General features: G+C 41.2%; 1 protein-coding gene across 11 annotated transcripts in view; it reads left to right on the forward strand.

Moving 5' to 3' along the window:
- Positions 1-22,051, forward strand: part of vav2 (vav 2 guanine nucleotide exchange factor) — a 67,974-nt gene that overhangs the window by 43,562 nt on the left and 2,361 nt on the right. The window contains exons 3-29 of one of the 11 annotated variants that reach the window (XM_037265373.1): positions 4,634-4,692; positions 8,337-8,405; positions 10,495-10,600; positions 10,696-10,710; positions 11,136-11,234; positions 11,917-11,985; positions 12,187-12,287; positions 14,808-14,907; positions 15,423-15,518; positions 16,611-16,679; positions 16,751-16,837; positions 17,224-17,312; positions 17,373-17,505; positions 17,772-17,786; positions 18,015-18,124; positions 18,201-18,302; positions 18,865-18,953; positions 19,033-19,046; positions 19,151-19,169; positions 19,308-19,435; positions 19,613-19,684; positions 19,758-19,819; positions 20,057-20,173; positions 20,300-20,387; positions 20,466-20,589; positions 21,012-21,098; positions 21,511-21,665. In XM_037265373.1, the coding sequence (XP_037121268.1) occupies positions 4,634-4,692; positions 8,337-8,405; positions 10,495-10,600; positions 10,696-10,710; positions 11,136-11,234; positions 11,917-11,985; positions 12,187-12,287; positions 14,808-14,907; positions 15,423-15,518; positions 16,611-16,679; positions 16,751-16,837; positions 17,224-17,312; positions 17,373-17,505; positions 17,772-17,786; positions 18,015-18,124; positions 18,201-18,302; positions 18,865-18,953; positions 19,033-19,046; positions 19,151-19,169; positions 19,308-19,435; positions 19,613-19,684; positions 19,758-19,819; positions 20,057-20,173; positions 20,300-20,387; positions 20,466-20,589; positions 21,012-21,098; positions 21,511-21,665 (2,274 nt within the window). The remainder of the gene's footprint in view (positions 1-4,633; positions 4,693-8,336; positions 8,406-10,494; positions 10,601-10,695; positions 10,711-11,135; positions 11,235-11,916; positions 11,986-12,186; positions 12,288-14,807; positions 14,908-15,422; positions 15,519-16,610; positions 16,680-16,750; positions 16,838-17,223; positions 17,313-17,372; positions 17,506-17,771; positions 17,787-18,014; positions 18,125-18,200; positions 18,303-18,864; positions 18,954-19,032; positions 19,047-19,150; positions 19,170-19,307; positions 19,436-19,612; positions 19,685-19,757; positions 19,820-20,056; positions 20,174-20,299; positions 20,388-20,465; positions 20,590-21,011; positions 21,099-21,510; positions 21,666-22,051) is intronic. The other 10 variants (XM_037265374.1, XM_037265375.1, XM_037265382.1 and 7 more) reach the window with 10 other exon arrangements.

The raw sequence follows: 22,051 nt of genomic DNA on the forward strand, positions 1-22,051 counted from the left end.
TATCTTTATTAGCGCAGGCGATTTTACGAAGTGGCGAAAAGTATGGACAAATAGTTTCATTACCAACATAAAAAGGGCTGGCATTGCAATTTACATCACACTTTAACGTTTTAGTGTGTATTCAATATTTGTGACTCTGTTGTGTTTGAGTTCCCGGACCAGATAAATAGCTTTTAATGAATGAATAAATTGTACGGTAATTAAGCATCAAGCAACTAATATGTTAACGGAGTTGAATTTTTCCTCAAATTAATTTTCTTCTTTAAATTAAACAAAATTAACCAAAATTAAATAAAATTAAATAAAATTAAATAAAAATTAAATAAATAAATCTTTACAATACACAATACTGCAATATATTAATCAGAATGTCATTTTTAGACGAGTGGGCACACAGAACCTAATCTTGTAAAAAAATATGTCCTCTCCATGAACACAAACTAGCCGTGTTATCACCCGACAAGGTGACAAATTGGCATTTTGTCAAATGTATTAAGTCTTTAAAACACAACAAGTTTTTTTGTGATTTGGGGATTTATGTTTCCCCATCCCCTTATCTTCTCCAGCAGAGACTTGTGGGCAGAACACCTCCCCCCCCAAAAAGGCCAACTGGATGACGCCTTTTGGTTAATCCAATTTATTCTCTCAATCCTCTCGCTTGGACATTGGTGGACCGGCGCAAAAACCAGCTGGCTAAGGTGCCTTGACGTGATAAGGACATTGAAGTTCATAAGTAATAGCCTCATCAAAACACTTGTCCCACGTTATAAGAAATCCAGTTTGCCCTTTATCACTTTAACCTCCTTTGACCCTTGTCTCGCCACACCACCAACATCTTTTTCTTCTGTATCAACTCTAATGGACACCCAACAGTGGACATATCGGAAATCCTTTTTGAAATACATCTTGCTGCTTTGGATTTTAGCTGCTGTAACAGTGGACTGATTTACACCATTTCATAATTGATGATTATTGCTGTAAATTGAGTTAAATAGGCTAAGTAGTATAATTGCACACATTTTGCTTGTAGTGACAGCAGTTGTTTTTTCTGTCGCTTGTCTCCAACTGGCAAAGAGAAGCTGTATGAATAGCTAATGGTTTGGCTGAAAGCAGCCAGCTGTCTGCTGTGAGCTGCACGTGCTTTATGGAAACCTCTGCAGTGGCGGAAGATTTTAGATTACATACTAATGCTTGTGAGGAAGCAAAAAAATGAGGTTTGGGTTCTTTCTGTCACGATTTAGTCAAGGTAACCCTGTGAAAGGCGTCTTGGCGGCTTGACATCGCATCTCCTACTGGTTTGTCAGCTGTCACTGTGGCGTCAGTGATTGAATCACCTTCGTGAGCAAACTCTTGAACATCAAGCAAGCTGTAACTTGAACAATTTAGCCATGCATATTAAATCGCTGCATACAAATTTTGATTTTTATTCATTTTTTTAATTTAATTTAAATTGATTTTATTATTATTTTAAATAAAATAAAATAAATATAATAAATATAATATAAATATAATAATAAAATAACTTTTTAAATTTCATTTCATTTTATTTTATTATGCTTATCGTATGGATGTTTTTCGAGCGTTAATGTGGTTGAACAGCTTTTCATTTTCTCTTCACGCTGACCTTTGCGTGTGCTGATACCGTCACGGCCGAACGCCATGTGTTCCACATACGTGTAGGTGAGCGTGTTTATGTCCGATGACGGCGCGTGAACGAAGCAGGTCACGGACACGGCCGCAGCACATTGGCAGATGTCGTGTGGGCCGATACGATCTATGCAGGACTATTTTCACAAATTAGGCACCGCTGCCTCGAAGATCGAATCGATGTTCAAGGTCCTACGGCTAAACAAGCCTCGGATTGAGCCGCAGCACTTAATCACATCAATAATTCATAGAACTAGTTGGAGGAAGTATGCCCAAAGTCATCTTCTTGATGTGAACAAACCAGTTGTGTCTTTAATTTTTAAGTGTGGACTGAGTGCCCTCTGTAGGCTAACATTCATTTCATGTGGCACTGATGCTAAATGGAGTCTTGAGATTCACATCAGTCCTTTTTGGCCTTTGGGCCAGACTGAGGGCTTTTCTGCTGTAATCAAGCGGATGGAAGGTCTGCTCGGATGGGATTTAGTGGCAAGTGCCAATCTGACTGCAATCAGGATTTACGCAGGCCCAAGCTCCTGATGGCATTCGGCAACTTTTAACATGACCCGGCGATTGGAGACTAATCGATTTAGGATTAGTCAGATGAAAGAGAGTTGCTGAGACCAAAGTAAAAAAAAACAAGAGGGTTTGGAAAAGCCAAAACTCCCAAAGGCAGTGGGACAGTGGGACACAAAAACACACGAGCTGGAGTGCTGTCTGTCGATTATTTATGTTGGGCATGCGGGGTTCCGACCCGGCCATCTGTTCTCAGCTTTATTTTTCCTCTTTTGCCGTATTCTACTTTGGCACGCAAGAGCGAGGCAAAGTGTGAAGACTTGGTAAATATATCACGCTATCAAGACGTGAGCTGTTGGAAGAGAAACCCAATGTGGGAAATCTCTTCCAACACACGCATTGATTTGTGCTGCAAGTGCCAAGACTAAAAAAAAAAAAAATGGTGGCTATGACGGACTCCTCTGCTCAGATTTCTGGATTGAAATCAGATATAATTACCGTAATTTTCGGACTATAAGTCGCACCGGAGTATAAGTCGCACCAGCCATAAAATGCCCAAAAAAGTGAAAAAAACCCATATATATGTATATAAATCGCTCCTGAGTATAAGTCGCCCCCCCACCCAAACTATGAAAAAAAACCGCGACTTATAGTCCGAAAATTACGGTAGATGTCTTTGCCCTCTGACCTGATTTGGCAAAAATCAGCCCACTTCATTTTCAAGTCAGACGTCATTTTGACATATTTGCTTTCACTTTGCGTATGACTTTAATTATACACAGGGTCAAATATGGGTGAGGGAGAATTTCAACGGGGTTAGATCAAATATTCTGGGCTCCGTTGTGTCCTTTTCTATATTCCTCGAGGGGTAAAAGAAGCTTTAGTTTCTGGCTAGCTATGGCGTTAAGACCCCCCGGAGAGAATGAGATGAGAGGGAAATTAATAACGTGTAAAGACTCCCAGGCTTTGAGTGAAGCTAAGGATCAGGGAAAAAAAAGGGTGTGGAGAGTATATTCGAGGTGGGGAGGATCAAAAAATCGCAAAAAGAAATATGACACTAAAAAAATTGATTGGATAAGTGAAATTGTGTTTTGAATGGATTTTTCCTGCTAATATGTGGAAGTCACCCAAACATGCTGGATGTTGGCACGCTTGAGTCTTGTCCCCACGGGCGAGGGACTCTTTGGCCCCTGCTCTGACCTCTCTGGAGCTACGCCAGGAGATTCAGGGCCCAGCTGTGGTTAGCTTGATCTGATCACCTGCCTGTCCGTCTCATTTAAATTCTTTGTGGAATACCTGTCAGTCCCATCCAAGTTTTTAGTTTTGTTTCAACAAAGAAAGTTGTCAAACAATTGAGAGTGGTTGAGATAACAATTTTCTCCTTTTGGTTGAGGAGGCATCTGGCATTGCCACGCTGTTGTAAGTCGAAACACACCCGCGAGTGCTTAATGAGGTGTCAGGGGCAGGCTTTCTGATCTGGAGCGTCCGTGCGTGTGTGTGTGTGTGTGTGTTTTGTGTGTGTGTGTGTTTAGCGGTGATTCCCCGGTAGTCCTAAAGTTTGGCATCTCTGGAGCGTGCAAGAACGCCATCTGTAGTCCTCAACCATAAAAGAGCTCTTGCATGAAATTTAAAGGCAGCACTCAATCACCTGAAATGAACATGAACATTTTCCAGCGTGTACTAAATTACTTGGAGCAATTAAGCACAAACTAACCAAGAATGCACCAATTAAAAAAAAAAAAGTGCTTGAGACAAATATACAGGATTAGCTGGTAGTCTATTATTGCACAAGATTCAGTAGTTGCTACTTGGAACGATGCAAACTTTTGAAAAATATGCATACAGTAGTTCATCATCAATATTACATTTGGTCCCCTGACAGAGAAATCTCATAAAAACTTGACTAAAGTGAGTTACATCAATATAATAAAGCAATAAATGTGACAATCAACAGAGTGTAAAAGTCTCAAATCTACAAATCAACCCCCTCTGGATTACAACCTGTACAATTGAATGTTCCCCAAAATGAATTAATTATGATTTACAGTTTGCGCTGAATTCGAAATGGAGAGGCAGCCCTGATGCTTCACAGAAAATATATATTTTTTTTAGTCAAACTGAAGTTTTTTTGTTACCATCCCTGAGGAATGACTATACAAGGATAATTCATAATAATGCAATTATGTGTCAGTCCAAATGATCTTTTGTGATTTTTGTGCCGCACTGCAATTTCTCAATTGATTGATTCACTCGCAGAACATAACGTCTTGTTCTGAATGAGGCTGTTATGAGTTTTCGCAATATTGCCCTTTTTTTCTGCAAGATCATCAAAGGCGAGAGAGCAACGATGAGAAAAGAAACATCTATGATATGCTGCAATGTATAGCCCAATGAAATTGTTTTGTTTTGGTTCTTACTGTATTTTTTCAATCGAGTTCAGTATTTGTGATGTATCGTCTTTTTTTCTTTTCAGGTCATCTCCACTCTGTCAAGGATCTCCCATCACAGTATTGCACAAATCAAAGGCATCAGGTAAATTTAATTTTTAACTCATCATTTAGTGTTTGACTTCAACGATTTTCTGCCAGGCAAATTATTTCAATGCTTCCACCTTTCACAAAAATAAAACTCGAGGTGCTAATTAATCACTACGGCTGCTCTTTTAGAAGTAGTAATTAACACCTAAGGCTCGTTCGTACTTCCAAAAAAATTCTTTGTTCATTTCCACCTGTGATTGCAACAGTGCTGAAGTGTCTGAGTCAAGCGACTCTAATGTATGCCGGCGCCATTATTCTCATACAATAAAGGAAACGGAGAAAATCATTCACCCTTCTTTTATCAGCCCTAAAATGGGCTTCTGATCCCTCTTCATTTTCTCAAACGGCTCAGCAGCTCCGGCACGGCATAAAAAGCCATTTTATCCGTTCTGAGTAATGAGTTGATGGCGCGCACCCATTAGGAGCCACGGCAGGAAATGAAGGGAGTGACATCGAAAGTGAGCTCAGGTCTCCCTCACGCGATTAATAAACGTGTTTGCTGTGAGCTGATAAAATTGATGACGTATGACCGCAGCGGAAACTTAACTTAACTTTAATCCTGAGCTATGTTAAATTTTAGCAATTCACCTTCAATTAATTTGTAAATTGGTTTTAAAGGTGAAAATTCTCTAGATGCTCATCGGGTATTATTATCACAAGCGTTATGAGTCTGAATAGAGTGTTAGGTATCTTAGTAATTACTCTTAAACAAAAACAAAAGTTCTCTTTAACCCAGACCTGGGATGTTTGCTAATCTAGCCCGCGGGCTCCATCGAACCAGTTCAGTCTCTTGGCACTCACAAAGTCATTATGAAAAGTAAAAGCAAGGGTGATGGTATTTTTTTGAAAGTCGATTCAAATAAAATGGCCGCCCAAGCAACAAAATGTCGCCTTCACGTTCTCCGGCTACTTAAGCTGGGGAGGTTTCTGGTCCGATAATTGCTCATGTTGTCTCAAATAATGCTTACAGAAAGCACATCAGGCACTTCATCGATCTTTAAAGTGACCAGAGAGCCCGTGGCTACCTTAAATCTCCCTGTATCAATGCCAAAGACCCGTCCATCGACATTCTGTCCGGGTCCATTGATCTCACCTTTGAGGTGGGCTCAGTGCGACGTGGCCTTGGTAGTTCATGTGTCTGTCACCGTCTCGGTGAGGAAGGCTTCCTGTTAACCGTCTTAGGTTTTATTTAAAAAAAAAAAAACAGCTACATGTTCATCCATTGGCTGCATAACTATTTTCCGCCATGTTGCTTTCAAAATGTAACATGAGCTAATTCTACAAGAACCGTTATTCCAAACCATGACATAAAAAGTACTTCAATAGGAAAGGTGACTTTGAAGGAAACTAGCAGCCCGTATTTAAAAGCCCGGAAAGGACAGGGAATAAGTAGCAACGTGTGCAAGCTGTGGCTTGAGCTTTAGTGATTTATTGAGCGTAGCAGAAGCAAAGTTGCATCCAGGGACACCGAGCTTCTTCCGTGGTCTCCTATTTGAGCCGAATTCCCATCTAATAACTACACCGCTGTTCTGCTCTCTGACAGCGGCTGATCAATGGCTACGGCTCAGCGCGCCGGTGTCCTGCACACGCGTGCCGACAATTCCCTTTATGCCGGAATTTACCGTATGGACGAAGGAAAATTCAACATGGCTAGGGGTTTGTTAAATTTATGGGATTAATCAAAAAGGGCTCAGCAGTAGGACAACAAAGCTGACAAAAGTTCGGAGGGTTGGATTTGTTTATTTTCACTGCACAAATCTCTTTAAGGAGGCCATATATAACCTGATCAATACATGTATTGGGTACAACAAAACAACTGGCATTTACTGTCACAAAGCGGCAAAGCCAATGGAGGCAGAGAGGAAATAGCTTTTTTTAGTCAAACGCTTGACTTTTCTTCGGAAGAGTAGCGCACGTGAAGACTACAACGAGCCGCCTAGCCAATAATGGCGGCGAATAGTCAGGAGACAAGCTGTTAGAGGAGATCTGATGAAATTATAAACACAGTCCAATGGCACCTTGTTGCACCATTTAGGAGAAATGAAAACAGCAGCATTAGAGAGTGCTTGGCTCCGCAAAACAACACTGAGGTGATAGATGCAAGGCCGCGGCCCCACAAACTACAATGTAATTAAATTTTGCCCTGCGGGACTCCATTAATAACTTATAATATAGTGTGCATTTCATTGGAGGGGGTCGTCAAATGTGGGTGGGTTATTGCGCTCGGGAGGAAGCGCCGCGGTGCTAGCTTGCGCTCATAACGCTAGTGATGAGAGTTGCATAAATCACGTGAAGTTTTGGCGTGGATTTTCTCAACTCAGGTTTCGAACCGCATTCAGGAACTGATTTCGAGATTGGCTTGCTTAATTCTTGAGAGTGCGGGTGATAAATGACAGCGATGGCTGACCTTTGGCTAGCTCGCTGAGTGCTCATTAGCTTGATAGCTGTCACTCTGCTCATGTGGAGAATATATTTATATTTTTAAAATGATGAAAGATTGTGAGCTGATCCAAGACCTGCAATGTCAAGTGCTTTTCTGGAAGAAGAAAGCACAACACAATAAAAATGATCCAATAATGAATTTGGTTTAATTACCTTATAAAGATGGAGGCATGTTTACACAATAATACTTGCAGTGATCCCCTGTTGTGTAAATCCACAAATCGCAAAGGCAACCTGGCGTTGTCGGATATTAACAATTTCCGATAAAACAGCGGGTCCCTCTTGCTGTAATTGTCGTATTTCCTTCAAAAAAGTCATATGGTGCATCGGTTAGCTAACAATAGAATTGGTTTCACATTTAAAGAGTTTATTGGAGAATATCTGTAATTGCATTGTCGTGCTTTTCTTTATGGTTTAATTTAATAAGCCCCCAAGCAAGAAAAAAATAAACATTGAGTTTCTGCTGATAAAATTCTAATAGTCTATCATTAAGACATTTAAAGCTTTGATGCTACTAATTTAGACATTTGTGGTAACCTTAAAAAGTCCACGTTAGATAGTTGGCATTTCGGTTTCACACGGGCGGTTCACATTATCACCTTAATGATTTTAATCGTCTTAAATTACTCACGACATTGAAGTAATAGCTTCTGATTTGTAGCAATCTGCTCAAATCAAAAGCAACCGCGATGTAATCATGCGCTTGAGAATGTTTGCAGAGAGCACACATCTTTCAAATTCAAAATAAAGTCCCTGTGTTTAATGAGCTAATCGCAAGTCGTTAGGTTTTATGTACCGTCACTTCCGAGTCGTCGTTTTATAGTCGGTGTGTCAACAAGAAGGTGAATCGTATGATTTACGGGAGCACGTTTACGGTTTGCTTTTATTGTCGGCTGTACGACTTGCGGAGCCGTAAGAGTTGACGGATGATCCGTGGGAATCTCCGTTTCCTTCTAATGTTTTGCCTCTGAGAGTCCTTGAAATGTCCAGAAGACACGTCGCCAATTCGTCAGTGTTGCAAAAAAAAAGATGATTTTCGTCTCCTCACATCCAGTTTCAGTTCCAAGTTGGCTCTGGCGAGATCTTGGCTGACATATTTTGGAAATGTTTTTTTATGATTGATGGCTTCTTCTCTGAAAGTGTGATGCACATGGGAGTGACAACCTGACAGAGGAAAAACTACTGTTTGCTTTTCAGACCTTTCCCCGCAGAAGACACAGCCTTGAATGAGGACGATGTGTACCGGAGTCTTGAGGAACTGGCGGAGTGAGTTGGCATTCCGACACACACACAAATATGTCGGTTATATGTCACATGATAAAGTGACTCCCGTTCACGATCTGGAGAAACTCTCAGTCGCTCTGCCCGTTGCCATGGCGACACCAGCAATATTCCTGCCCTGGCTGCTTTTTATAACGTGGATGTGTGGGTGAGTCGTACTCCCATTTGACAGTGTTTCTTTGGGTGACAACTCGGATTTAATGAAGAATATTTAGTTCTAAAAAGATTAGAATATTTAGCTGTGAGATCTCATGGCGAGAGCGGGAGGAGGAAATGGATGCATACGGAGCAGAAATGGCAGCCAAGCAGGTTAATACGGGATTAGTGTGCAGTTAACTCAAATGTGAATAACGAGCAGTAAAAAAAATGGTGAAGAAATACAAATTTGATTTTTTTTTTTATTATTATTAAGATGTGATCCATGTTCACAAACTCAAGGCCACCATCTGATCTTATTGACTTAATTATGCGGCTCTGCTCCACAGCTGCTCTTGACCTTTTGGAAAGACCAAGTATGCATTTTGTTTCATCAATCGACGCACACATCAGCAGGTCACGGGCAGAACACAGTCGGACACGTTTGGCGCTTCGGTCGTGCTTGCTGTAAGCCAACATTCAAAAATGTATTAATTAGCGTGACATACTGATATATGGTTTCAAAGAAGTGGAATGAGGTGGAGGATAATGATGCTCTTCCTGAGGAATAATCATCCATTTTAGTGACATAATACTCCTCGAGAGTCTCTTAAAGGAGAAAAAGAGGAAAAGTCAAGGCATATGGTTTCATTATAAAACAACAGCTTGCACAGAATATGATCATAAAAGCTCAGTGGCATCATTGGGAAGATGATAAATGATCTGACAGAATGTTTTTTTAATTAATCTGCAGTGCCGGTCTCAATGCCCAAAATCTGACTTCGTACAATTTGTTTAGAAAAGAAAATAATTTTAATTTAGAGGGAAAATGTCCAAAAATTAAAACAAATTGGTCATTCATTGTTAAGTGAAATATTTTTTTTATCTGTTTTTATAATTGTTCAAAAATACTTTTTCGATTTTTTTAATCGGAATACTCAATAGAATTTTCATTCGGGGGAATTTTGCTCAGTAACTGTGCCATGCTGAGACGTTCAGCCACCACCACCTGACCAAAATCCACCGTCTGCGTGTCACCAAGGCCGTCGAGCTACTTGGCTGATTGCGTGCAAACACCCTGTGGCTTGTCGCCGTGGTAATCAGACAGAAAATGTAACCTAATTCATAAGTGCTTAGGTTTTCCTTCCTTTCCTGACGTACTGTGATGCATACAAATGCTCATGCATACACGACAATGTATCTCTCTATCATTTCATCTGGCAAAGGCACACGCATAGATATTATGCAGGAACAGTGTTTGGAATAATCAAAACAGATTTACTGCTATTCATGTAATATGTTTCGTAATTTGAATGAAGAAATTGAAATCTTTTTAAGGTACTTTTTGTACACACTGTACAGACCACCCATTTTTATTATTACTCACGAGGAAAGCTCAATTGATTGAAGCTCGTCTGACTCTCCTCAGTTTTTATATCTGTACTTAAGCATTTATTTGTGGGATTTAATTTTCTTATTCAATTGTCTTGTTTCTCGGAATGCCCCACCATGTCACACAAGAGTCTCAGCGGAGGTTTGTATAATTCCAGAGTTCGCGGAGAAGACAGTCGGGGACAGCGTTATTCCCCCCCCCCCATGCTGCCTTCTCAGTATTCAACAGCGCCTTCTTTCCATAATGAAGCAAGCGGAAGCACATTATTTTGTGTGAACCGAGCAACCTCAATTAAAAAACTTCAAACGGGCCCTGCGTGCGCGTGAAGACAAAGCTGAATATTTGATTGAAAGGCTTTTTTATCTTCTTTTTTTTTCTTTACCCTTTTCACACATTCGGTGAACTCGGGGATTATTGTACCAGCAAAGGCAGAGAGCATATGTTCATCAAATCATTTTTATTCATGTAGAAATGTACATTGAATATTAATAACTAAAAAAAACAGCAGCATTTGCGTGCTAAGAAAGTCCAACTTTTGTTCTCCAGTGAGCACGACCTGGGCGAGGATGACATCTACGACTGCGTCCCGTGCGAGGACGATGGCGACGATATCTACGAGGACATCATTAAGGTGGAAGTACGACAACCCATGGTGAGGCCTTTGAGCTGGACGCCTTCCATATTTTTTTGTCATTTATCGCCGGTCTGTTTTGATTTTTGGATTGATTTGCCTTCCTCATGCTGCAGATCAGATACATGCAGGTGAGTGGCGCTGCGTTTTGCGATCAATCTCGGCATCAAAGCCAACCCGGCGAGCCACCATCCTCCCCCGCGGAAAAAGCAAAAAAGACGTCCCTCAAGGATGACGTGCCAATTAGTGGCGTAATTAAATGTACACGGCAGCTGCTCCAAAACGTTGACTCAGTCCCCGTGGGAGAAAATGTGACATCAGGGGATGACTACAACACCATAAACAAATTGATCATTTTAGATATCATTTGCATGGCATTTACGAAAAAATGTCAATATCGTACATTTTATTCAATTGATGTCATTATCGTGCCTCATTTCCCCCAAGAATTATTCCCACAGCGCTTCCCTGTCATGTAGCATGCTAAAACCAGTTGGACGTTGCTATTGATCATCCTTTAATAACGATAAAATCACTTATTTTCTGTGCGTTGTAGAAAATGGGCATGACAGAAGACGACAAGCGGAATTGCTGCTTAGTAGAGATCCAGGAGACCGAAGCCAAGTATTATAAGACGCTAGAAGATATCGAGAAGGTGAGGGATGAGTGCAGTTTTTTTTTTTTTTTTAACGAACCTCGGACCTCAATGTGACGTGCATTTCCGTCAGTGTCTTGTGTGGGCTTGTTCGCAGCATGGAGGTGTCAGGTATTGTCAGCTTCATTGGGGAGCACAAATGTCACAGGAAGGGATCAATAGTGGTTATTACGCAATCGGCCGCCGTGTGAGAAACTGATCCTTCGGGTTTTGACATCACACAGTGACACTCAAAATCACAATAGACACACTTGAAAAGATTTTTCTCGTCAGTTCATGATGTTTCATCACACATCACGACCCCATTTTGGAAATCAGCATTGCTAACGCATCGGTTCTCGCTCGCGTTGACAGGTTTCATTTGCAAGGTGATGGACAGAAACAAATCACGATCCCGACTAATTTCATTAAACAAAATGTGTATCCTGAGTTTCCAGCATCTCACCGGCACGAGAATAAATGAGACTAAGCACCCCTCCTTATGATCACAGGACTCGTTAAGCTTAATTGAGTTGGGGTTAATAAAGCCTTCCGCACTTTGTTAGCATTAGCATGATGGAATGTGACAGGTTGAAAAGTGTACAACGTGCAGGTTTACTTTTTGGACGCAAGAGTGCAATCAAAACTGCATTTGTTTGTAAATATGCAGTACACTCTATCATTTTTTTTTTTCTTATTAAAGAACTACATGATCCCATTGAGGCAAATTGTGAGTCCGCAGGACATGGAGGCCATCTTTGTCAACCTTGAGGTCAGTAAACATGCCACATTGCGTTATTGTTATCCCGTGGTTGCATTTTCAAATGGCACCATCCTATCATTAGCGAGGTATTTTTAGAACAGGCCCGCGGGGTGACCTGCGGTGGTCGACCAGGTGCCTGCGAGCAAAAACAAGTTGTTGTTGCTTTCCTAAGTGACACACAACTTTGAAAAGCTCTTTTTTTTTCCTCAGGATGTGATCAAAGTACATTTTGCTCTGCTTCGAGCCATCGACCTCAACATGGTCACCGGAGGAAACGGTTTGGGGAAGATCTTCCTTGACTTCAAAGAACGGTTAGTAAATGTTTGATTTCTACCGATGGTGGTGATCTGTTCTGCACCCGTTCATGATGTGCTTTTTATTTTTCATTACTGTGAGAGCAAGCCCCCACTGCTTGTTGCATAGCATATTTAATATTATTTTTATTTATTACATTATTTATATTTATTATATTTGTTTATTTTATTATATTATTTTTATTTTATTTTATTAAAATGTATTTTTATTAGAACCTTATTTATTTGCGCCAAACACTTTTAGTCCAGCTTCCATTCATAAACAAATTGCCCAACGGCGTTCTTTATATTACCATTTAGTGACATTCTCCAAAATGCGACACGGGGTTATTTTGAGAAAAGACTTCATTAGATTTGCAGATTTTCTGCGTCACGAGCTTTGACTGGGCCGTCGTGATTGACACGTGAACCCGCCTCATTATGAGGCCGCCACCGTCTTGTCTCTCGGCGGCCGTAAACAACGGTGACCAGGGGATTCCAACTCCCCCGTCAGACATCCGGCTAGTGTTCGCGAGGACCTAGCTGGCTAATTAATTTGCTTATCTATGCTTGTAAGTCCCAATGACCTTTCCAACAATGTGCTCGATTCATTTTTCCTCTCATGTTGGCACGAAAGATGAAAAGCCCCTTTTTTTCTTATTTGTCATCGAGCTGAATGCCACGCTGAAAATGTCAGCGGTTCATCACGACCGCAGTTCAATTCTTAACCGAACGGAATGGAAAGAGGCAGCTCGAGAAAGTAAATGGCACCCTCGTGTCGATATCCTCATCTGCGACATTCCCGGGCTCATTTCCGAAGTAATCTGCCGCCCTGATTTCCTCGCGACGCCTAATCACGACGACGCGATGAGGCTCCTCCAAAGAGCATCTGAACACCACTTACTCCATTTCCCGTGTGTCGCGTGAGTTGAACGGAGGTGAGACGCTCCCAATGCCGCGTGTCAGAGAGGATTAGCCGCCACTACAACTTGTCACTTGTGGTTTTCCGTGTGATTTCCTTCAGTGCTTCGCCTCCGGACGAAATTGGGAAGTCCAACATTTCCATTACGAGACATCCGAGGCCAAACTAACATGTTGAATTCTTTGAAACCTTTACAAGATGACTTTGTCACTTTTTAGAGACTGCAAACAGAAAAGGAAACGATGAGTGGTTACCTCCTACTGTGCGGTTTGCTCAGACTTGGTGTCAAGTGGAGCGTATGTGATGGACTAATTATGGACTGGGCCAAGGAGAGTCTTGCATGGCGCAATGTGCTTATTAGCCCTCTGGCATCCATGTGTGGAAGTACCCAGCTTCTGACGCCAATGAAAGGACTGTTATTAAATTGTAAATATAGTCGCCCCCTTCCCTAACACTGCTTGAAGCCTTAATGGTTTTATTTTGTTGGAATTTGATCCAGCAGACTTTCACCAGTGCTTTTTATTGACACTATGGATTTGTCACATCAATATTTTCTATTGATGCTTTTAAACCTGCTGCAGAATCAATGCTGAGTTCATTTTTTGTCACCATGACGACGAGTAGCGAGTAGCGCTAACGCTACTTGTTTTGTATTTTCACTCATGGAGTCAGCACTTCATAACAAAACCACCCAATAATATTTGTCAATCAGTGTTGCCAAAACTTTTGATTCTGGTTCAAATTCGGAACACTGCGATTCCAGCACAGCTCGCCATTGTAGTTTCCCAACCCGCAGCCGCTCTCAGATCTTCGAGAGTCTCGATTCCACTTCAAGTTTGCCGTGTTAGATTATCATGCCAGGGTGCCAACGCTGCGATCCTTGCCAGCGGCCTACTTTCCACTCAGCGAGCGAGTAGAATGTGTGTCACGTGCTGAGGGGGGGGACCGCCCATGTCGAGCTGACATTGAGCTCCCCCGTGGTTGAACCTCTACATCTATGTCAGCGTTCCATTATGAAATCTAATGAACATGGCCTTCATATCCTCACCGCTCAAAATTAGCTCATATTCTTTTTCTCCTCCTCACATCCCGATAAGAGCAACAGAATCAAGGCCCGGCTTCTATTGGCCCTCAGTCATCCCATTTTATTGGCAAGACCCCTCCAAATATTGCCCCGGGATTCAAATGTAGTCATTACTTATTCATGTTATTCACAATTCAGTCCAAATTATAATACATTTATTCACATATTCATTCATCCGCTCCCCGTTGTGGGAAATTGCTCCTTAGCTCACATTTTGTCGTAAATCTTAAAATGAACGTGTAGGACATTGTCTTAACTACTCTGCGGCAATAATTGCTTTCAAGTCGATTCCGGGCCGTCTGTTTTTGTCTTGAGTGTTTCCTCAAAGAGATATTTATCCCTTCCGACAATTTAAAAATGAACATTTCCTGGCATATGTTGCGTCAGGTTTTAAGCGGATTCCATCACTTTATTTCTCAGTCTACTTGATTTAATTCAAATCTGTAACACCGCAATTGTTTTGTGATTGAACATTTTGTGCTTTGTAGCAATTATCAGAGGACAACCAAAAACTCATTGATTGTCTCTTCAGGTTATTAATCTATGGCCAATACTGCAGCCACATGGAGATCGCCCAGAAGACACTGGATGAACTAATAGCGACACGGGAAGATGTCAAGATCAAAGTCGAGGTAATCACCTCTACCAATTATAAATAGCACAAAAAAGCAAATAGGTGAGTTTTAGAGCAGCCGCCAAATGTTAGTTTTAAATAGAAATCTGTGAATTCACAGAAAGGCACAGGAAGCCTCTTTGTACGGTGATACAAACACTTCTCACAATAAAGCCGTTTAAAGACGAATAAGCCTCGCCTGTTACTGCAGAGTTATGGAAGCTTGAAAACACACAAGCCGCTATGAGGGAGCCTTAAAGGCCCATTGTTTCTTTTGGAAACACGCCATTTGTTTTTTGTCAAAGGAACCTCCATGTTAGCTTGCAATTACGCCACAAATAGCTGGCACGGCAAGTGTTTTTGTACGCTCAAAAAAGAAACCGACTTCATTGTTGCAAATGGAATTTCCGAAGCGTTGCTACTACGGCAACCGAGTCGCGTAAATTGTTAAGCGGGAATGCGTGTCTCTTAATTGGCTAGGAATTACAACATTTATGTCACGAGTAATAAACTGTTGTTGTTGCTGCTTTACAGGAATGTACGATGAAAGTGCAGGAGGGCAAATTCAAGCTGCAGGATCTTCTGGTGGTTCCTATGCAGAGGGTACTCAAGTATCACTTACTGCTAAAGGTAGGTAGGAGAATGAAGCTTCAAATTGCTTCATGAATCAGTCCTATTTTTGAACCAGCGCTGACTTCGATATTTCATCCGATTTCAGCAGCTTTTAAGATTGCGTAAGTCGTTCTAATCACGTCAGGTATTTGCAGAAATCCAGGATTTTGTGTTATGTGGACACCGAGCAATATTTCAGCCTTGGCAGGACTGAATGTTGTTGGTTACTGAATGATTCATGATTTTCTTTTTTTATTCATACCAATAAATATTTGTATGAGCATCAGGTGGGATTCTCACCTTGAAGTGTGCCGGCTTGGAATTTATATTTGATGAAAGAAATAACGGATTATTCGAGACATGTGTTCCATCACATTAGAGTTCATGACGTGACGCATAATGGCAAAGTGCTAAGCTGATAGAAGGTCCAGGCAGTTCTGGGACTTCTCTATCAGTGTGAATGGAACCCCCCCGCAATTCTGGGTTGCAGCCAGGCACTAAGGTCAAATCAAGCGTGAACTAATGCGATTAAGCTCAGCCCATTTCACCGCTCTTCGGCGCTTTTCAGGAAGGCGTCGTACATACAAGTTTATTGCTTGTTGTGTGTCCGGCCGCGGGACACAAGCAACATTTTTTTCACTTTTATTCAATCATGGCTCAAATACACACAAAGTTATATAAAATAGAAAAAGACCGTATTTACCTTTACAATTTGAGTTTGTTGTGACTTTATGACCTCAGTTTTGATATATTTCAATTTATAGAAATACAATATTTTGCCCATCATCTCCTTTCCCCACTCGCAATGATTTATTGGTTCAAATCTCATTGCAGCTCGACGGCATTTCATACATCATTGCAGCATTTAATTACTTCCCTCTCGGTGGAAGAGAGAAAAAGCAATTGTAGAACATAAAGATGCGGAATGTTTGTCTGTGGGAGGCCATAGTTGTGGTTCTCTTGTTACTGCAATTTCGCAACTGGAGTCTTCTTACAACTGACTCTAATGTCATCTTTTTTTCTTTTTTTTTTGTATTGTCTGTTGCCCGGTTCTTGGTTTCAGCTAATATACTCAATGTTAATGATTCTGTTGCTTTCTTTCCTTTACAGGAACTTCTGAGTCACTCGACGGACCGACCAGAGAGGCAACAATTAAAAGAGGCACTGGAGGCTATGCAGGTTTGTGTTACAAATATTTGGAATTAATTTTAAATGTGAAAAAAAAATTTTTTGTGTGTGTGTGCTGTCAGGACTTGGCCATGTACATCAATGAGGTCAAGCGGGACAATGAGACACTGAAGAAAATAAGTGAATTCCAAAGTTCGATAGAAAATCTTGTAAGTATTTTCATTTGGTCATCAGTACACTGCTTTAAATTAAGGAGTTGGCAAGTCAGAGGGCTTTTCGAGAAAATACAACAACTGATTCATGAAGCACATTTGAAGCTTCGTTTGCCCATCACTAGTTTTAATCAACAAATTATTTCAACCTTTTTTTTGTGCAATGTTAGAGGCATATAAAAAAAAAAAATCCACAAATTAATGCCCTTGGGTAAATTTTTACTGTACTTCTGTTAATTGTACGATACAAGGATGGAGATGTATATTTTCTTACCATCTATTTGGATTCTCAGTGAGCTTGCCTGTGCTTCTGAATTATTTATAGTCTCTCATTAGTGATAACAATCAGTGAATTGACCCCGACTGTGTGTGTGTGACCTAAGCAGCAGGTGAAGCTGGAAGAGTACGGAAGGCCAAAGATAGACGGCGAGCTGAAGGTCTGCTCCATCGTCAACCGTACCAAACAAGACCGGTGAGTCTTAACAACGCCGAAGGGAAAAACGATGGAAGATTGACTAACGTGTATTTTCAGGTATATATTCCTGTTTGATAAAGTGGTGATTGTCTGCAAGAGGAAAGGTTATAGCTACGAGCTCAAAGAGATTATCGAACTGCAGTTGTATAAAATGTCTGATGACCCCATGAACAACAGAGACATGAAAAAGGTAAAAAGTCTCGTTTACAATTTTTATAACGGTAATCATGACGGCCTTAGTACTTGGAAGGAAAGCTTGGACGTGCTAGTCGTGCTCATCCATGCTTGAGAAATCATGTAAAGGCAACAAATGGTCATGATTCATAAAAATGTCAATCAGAGCATATGGCAGCCAGTCTAACGTGGCTTTTTTTTTGTTTTTAATCTGCATGTGTTTCCATGTCGCATGTGTAACTGGGTCTTTTTATGGTGTCTTTCTTTTTGCATGCTTACCAGTCAAGTGGAAAAATGGTAAGCCCAAGTGCCTTTTTCATTGAACTCATTGTTTCACGATGGTGCTGGTGTTTATTTTGGGTGTCATGTGGCAAATGCACGCATCTTACTCTCAAGCGTTGCTAAAGCATGTACAACATCACATAGTTATGAATAAATGAGTTAAGTGGGACTGTTTTATTTCATCTGGCCTTTGCTTGGATTCACATCCTTGCCATCTTCTACTAACTCGTGTTTTTTCTTCAGTGGTCTTATGGATTCTACCTGATCCACCTGCAAGGGAAGCAGGGCTTCCAGTTCTTTTGTAAAACAGAAGACACAAAGAGGAAATGGATGGAGCAGTTTGAAATGGCCATGTGAGTTTGAGCGCATTGTGCATTTATTCTTAATGACCTCAATCGATGAAATCATTGGCTGATATTTTCCTCACAGGTCCAACATCAAACCGGAGAGAGCGACGGCTAACCAGCATAACTTCCAAATGCACACGTTTGATAAGAACACAAATTGTCGAGCCTGCAAGATGCTACTGAGGTAACAAACGCAGCGAGGCGATCCTTTAAGAGTGTTTTCTTGTTTTTGCATTTCATCCAATTTCCATGATCCAAAGCCAGACGTGAAATAAATCCAGCCTCGACAATTTGGGGGAATGCAGCAGAATGTGTGACGTGTTTGCTTCACTGAGGCTGACAGCTATATTTTTAAACATGGAAGAGTGGAGGATTACCCGTGTCATGGAATCAATGTGTCCGCCTCTGCCGCACCAGACTGAACAGTGCAGAGTTGGCTTGGCTAAACTCCGCTTTGTGTATTGACCCACAAATTTCATGGCCGGCCTGGCCTGGATTCGCAGCCAGTCGAAAAGGCTTGGGCCAATATTCTGGGATACCTGCTACATGCTAATTACTCGTGGGGCACAAAATGACAATGTGTGACGAAATACAGCATGTTCTTTAAGATCTATATTTTTATTGAAAATGTGTCACAGTAGTTTTACTGTAAACGCCATGAAACTTTTTTTTAGCCCCGCAGGGAAATTGTTGTATCATAAGGTTCATTTGGACATGATGTGTGTATGTGTGTGTGTATCCGTTAGGGGCATCTTCTATCAGGGTTACTTTTGCTCTCGGTGTGGAACAGGAGCACATAAAGAGTGTCTGGAAGTCATCACCATCTGCAAAATCAGTAAGATATTATTATTATTATTATTATTATTTTTATTATCCTCTCTGATTTCCTCTTCCGTTTCTTTGATTGATTTCAGATCCTCTTGACTTGGTGAGGAGATGGAAATACTATACAGTTATGCATAGTGGAAATTAGCCATAAAGACTCTTGAGTAATTATCTTGTTCATTTTTTATTTTTTTTTATCATTTGCAGGAACCAGGAATATCCTCTGGTAAGTGCACTCATTCACTGCTGTGGAAGCATAGCTCTTTACTGCCATCTTGTGGTAGGAGTTATTTCCTTAACATGTTCAACCCTTCTATTCTGGGTTTATTTGGAAATTTAATGATTTGATTAATTTTTTTCCCAGGCCCCAAGATGGTAGCAGTGAGAAACTACCACGGTACACCAGCACCCCCGGGGAAGACAGCTCTGTCCTTTCAAACGGGAGACTACATCGAGCTGCTGAAGGGGGATCCTGACACCGCGTGGTGGGAGGTAAAGCAGACGCGTTGCTGTATTATTTTCACAAAATGACTGACAGCATCCTTTTCATAGTTGAAGGTATAATTAATAATCATCTTCAGAGGTTCATCAAGTTCATTCTGCTTTGCTTTATACTTGATTTTATATAACAAATTGCTTTGAGTCATCTATAATTATCTTGTCTCCCAGGGAAGATTGATCCAAACGCAAAAGAATGGCTTCTTCCCCAGTTCCTGCGTGAAACCGTACCTCGACCCAAAGGTGAGTCCACCGTGTTCAGCAATCGGTGAACTTTTACATTTTGGACAACTTGACCGTGTTGTATTCGTGACAGCCCTTCCAGTCGATATCCAGCAGGCAGTCGTCAAGGGACGCAGACTACTACGGCTATCCATGGTAAGGCCCGAAACCTGAATTTTGTTCTTTGTTTTCCGCAATCTCAATGAACAGGGAACCTTTTTATAAATGTGCGTTCTGTTGTATCCTTAATCCTGTCAGCTCCATTAGCGTCGACAAGCTTTGATGAACCATTTGACGGCTCCTGTCAAAAGATGAAGTGCGACGCGACCGCTTGATGTCGCGCGAGTCGTGACATGAAATGACTCGGCTTTTATTCTCTGCTCCTGGCGATAGGTTTGCGGGAAATATGGAACGCCAGCAAGCTGACAACCTCTTAAAATCCCACAGCAGCGGGACCTACCTCATCAGGGAGCGGACGGCTGAAGCTGAGAGGTTCGCCATCAGCATCAAGTAAGTTTGATTTCATCAAGAGGGAGATAATTTGCAATTTGATGGCTTTTGTCAAACACGCTCGTGATCAAGTCGTTCACTCAATCAGAAGAAGAATCACAACAGGCTTGTCGTTCCGCCTCACAGATTTAACGATGAAGTGAAACACATTAAAGTCATTGAGAAAGACAGCTGGATTCACATCACCGAGGCCAAGAAGTTCGAGAGCCTTCTGGTAAATACCCAACGCTGAAGATACACAGCGTGATGACTCAAAACAAAGGCTGCATTGATTTGTTGTGCTGCCCAACAGGAGCTCGTGGAGTATTATCAGTCCCATTCACTCAAAGAGAGTTTCAAGCTGCTAGATACCACCTTGCGATATCCCTACAAGGCGAGGGAGCGTTCGTTGACGCGGAGCAGCTCCCGCTCGCCAGGTATGGTCTTCTGAAATCTGCCATGCACTTCAAAGTGGGTTAAAAAGTAGGTTAGTTGTAGTTGTTTTAGCCCTCCTTCCACAGTTTGACATTGTGATGGGCAAACGAAGCTTCAAATGTGCTTCATGAAACAGTTGTGTTTTTTCATTCCTCTAGATGGCACTGTTGGTTTGAACAGAGGTTGAAAAAAAAATCAAAAGGTTTCAGCTCATTGTTTAGCAGAGTTCCATCTAGAGGCGTAAAAAAACAACTGGTTCATGAAGCACATTTGAAGCTTTGTTTTTTCCCAGCACTATCACGTGTACTTTAGACACATCAAATTCTCCCTGCTTGTTTTGCCTTCAGCTCTGCTTGCACTTCAACACATTTCCCAACTTTATTTCCTTGTTTTGTTTTCTTCCCACTTTCTTTCCTCCTCTTAGCAGCCACCTGCGCCTCCTACAACTTCTCCTTCCTCAGTCCGCAGGGCCTGAATTTCTCCTCTCAGAGCTCGGCTCCTTTTTGGTCAGGTACCGGCTTACTTCTGATTCTCGCCTCTTCTTATCTTGCCTCGAGTTGTCGCTTGTCCCGAAAGGCGTTACTTCTGCTACTTCGCCTTTGTTCATTTTATTACTCAGACTTCAGTCTTCCCTGGGTGTGGTATTCCCTCATTAATTCAAGGAAAGAAAACCAATTTCCTCTCCCGTAATGAAACAATTTACTGTTAGGCTACATTGGGTCACACTGGACACTGAACCTTTTTTTGCCATTCATATTCAGTACGAATAATTAGTGCCTCCAAGTGCAAGTCTGAACTTTCACCTGCCAGCCAGAGATGGTCTTATTTAAAATTCATAAATAATAGCTTAGCGTGCTACTTACAAACTCAAGTAAATTGTCATGTGGTGTTGATCTCTGTTTTATCTGTGTGACATTTTTCAGTGTTTACACCTCGCGTTGTGAGTACAGCCGTGGCCAGGTATAACTTTGCAGCACGAGACATGAGAGAACTGTCTCTGCGAGAAGGAGACGTTGTCAAAATATACAGCAAAATCGGAGGGGACCAAGGATGGTGGAAAGGCGAGGCCAATGGACGGGTGAGTAAACTGCTGGACTTTTCATCTTTTTTATTCCGTATATATGAATTGTTTAAATTAAGGAATCTTCAATTATTATTATTATTATTGTTATTATGTTTGCATCACATCTTCATCTTGTTGATTCACGTATATATATGAATTGTTTAAATTAAGGAATCTTAAAATATTATTATTATTATTATTATTTTTGCACCACAGTATGTTGTAACATTTTTACGTGACTAAAACCGGTGGGGACTATAGAGTATATTTTTCAGTGTACGCACTTCATAAAAGGTTCGCACTCGGGGCGTGACCCTGACAAATCTGTCGCTGTGCATTCTCCCATAGTGTTTTTTTTTTCTTTCATTTTGCCTTGATTTACATTGTGGGTTGCATGCGCT

Source organism: Syngnathus acus, chromosome 12, assembly GCF_901709675.1.
Source record: "Syngnathus acus chromosome 12, fSynAcu1.2, whole genome shotgun sequence".
Taxonomy (NCBI): domain Eukaryota; kingdom Metazoa; phylum Chordata; class Actinopteri; order Syngnathiformes; family Syngnathidae; genus Syngnathus; species Syngnathus acus.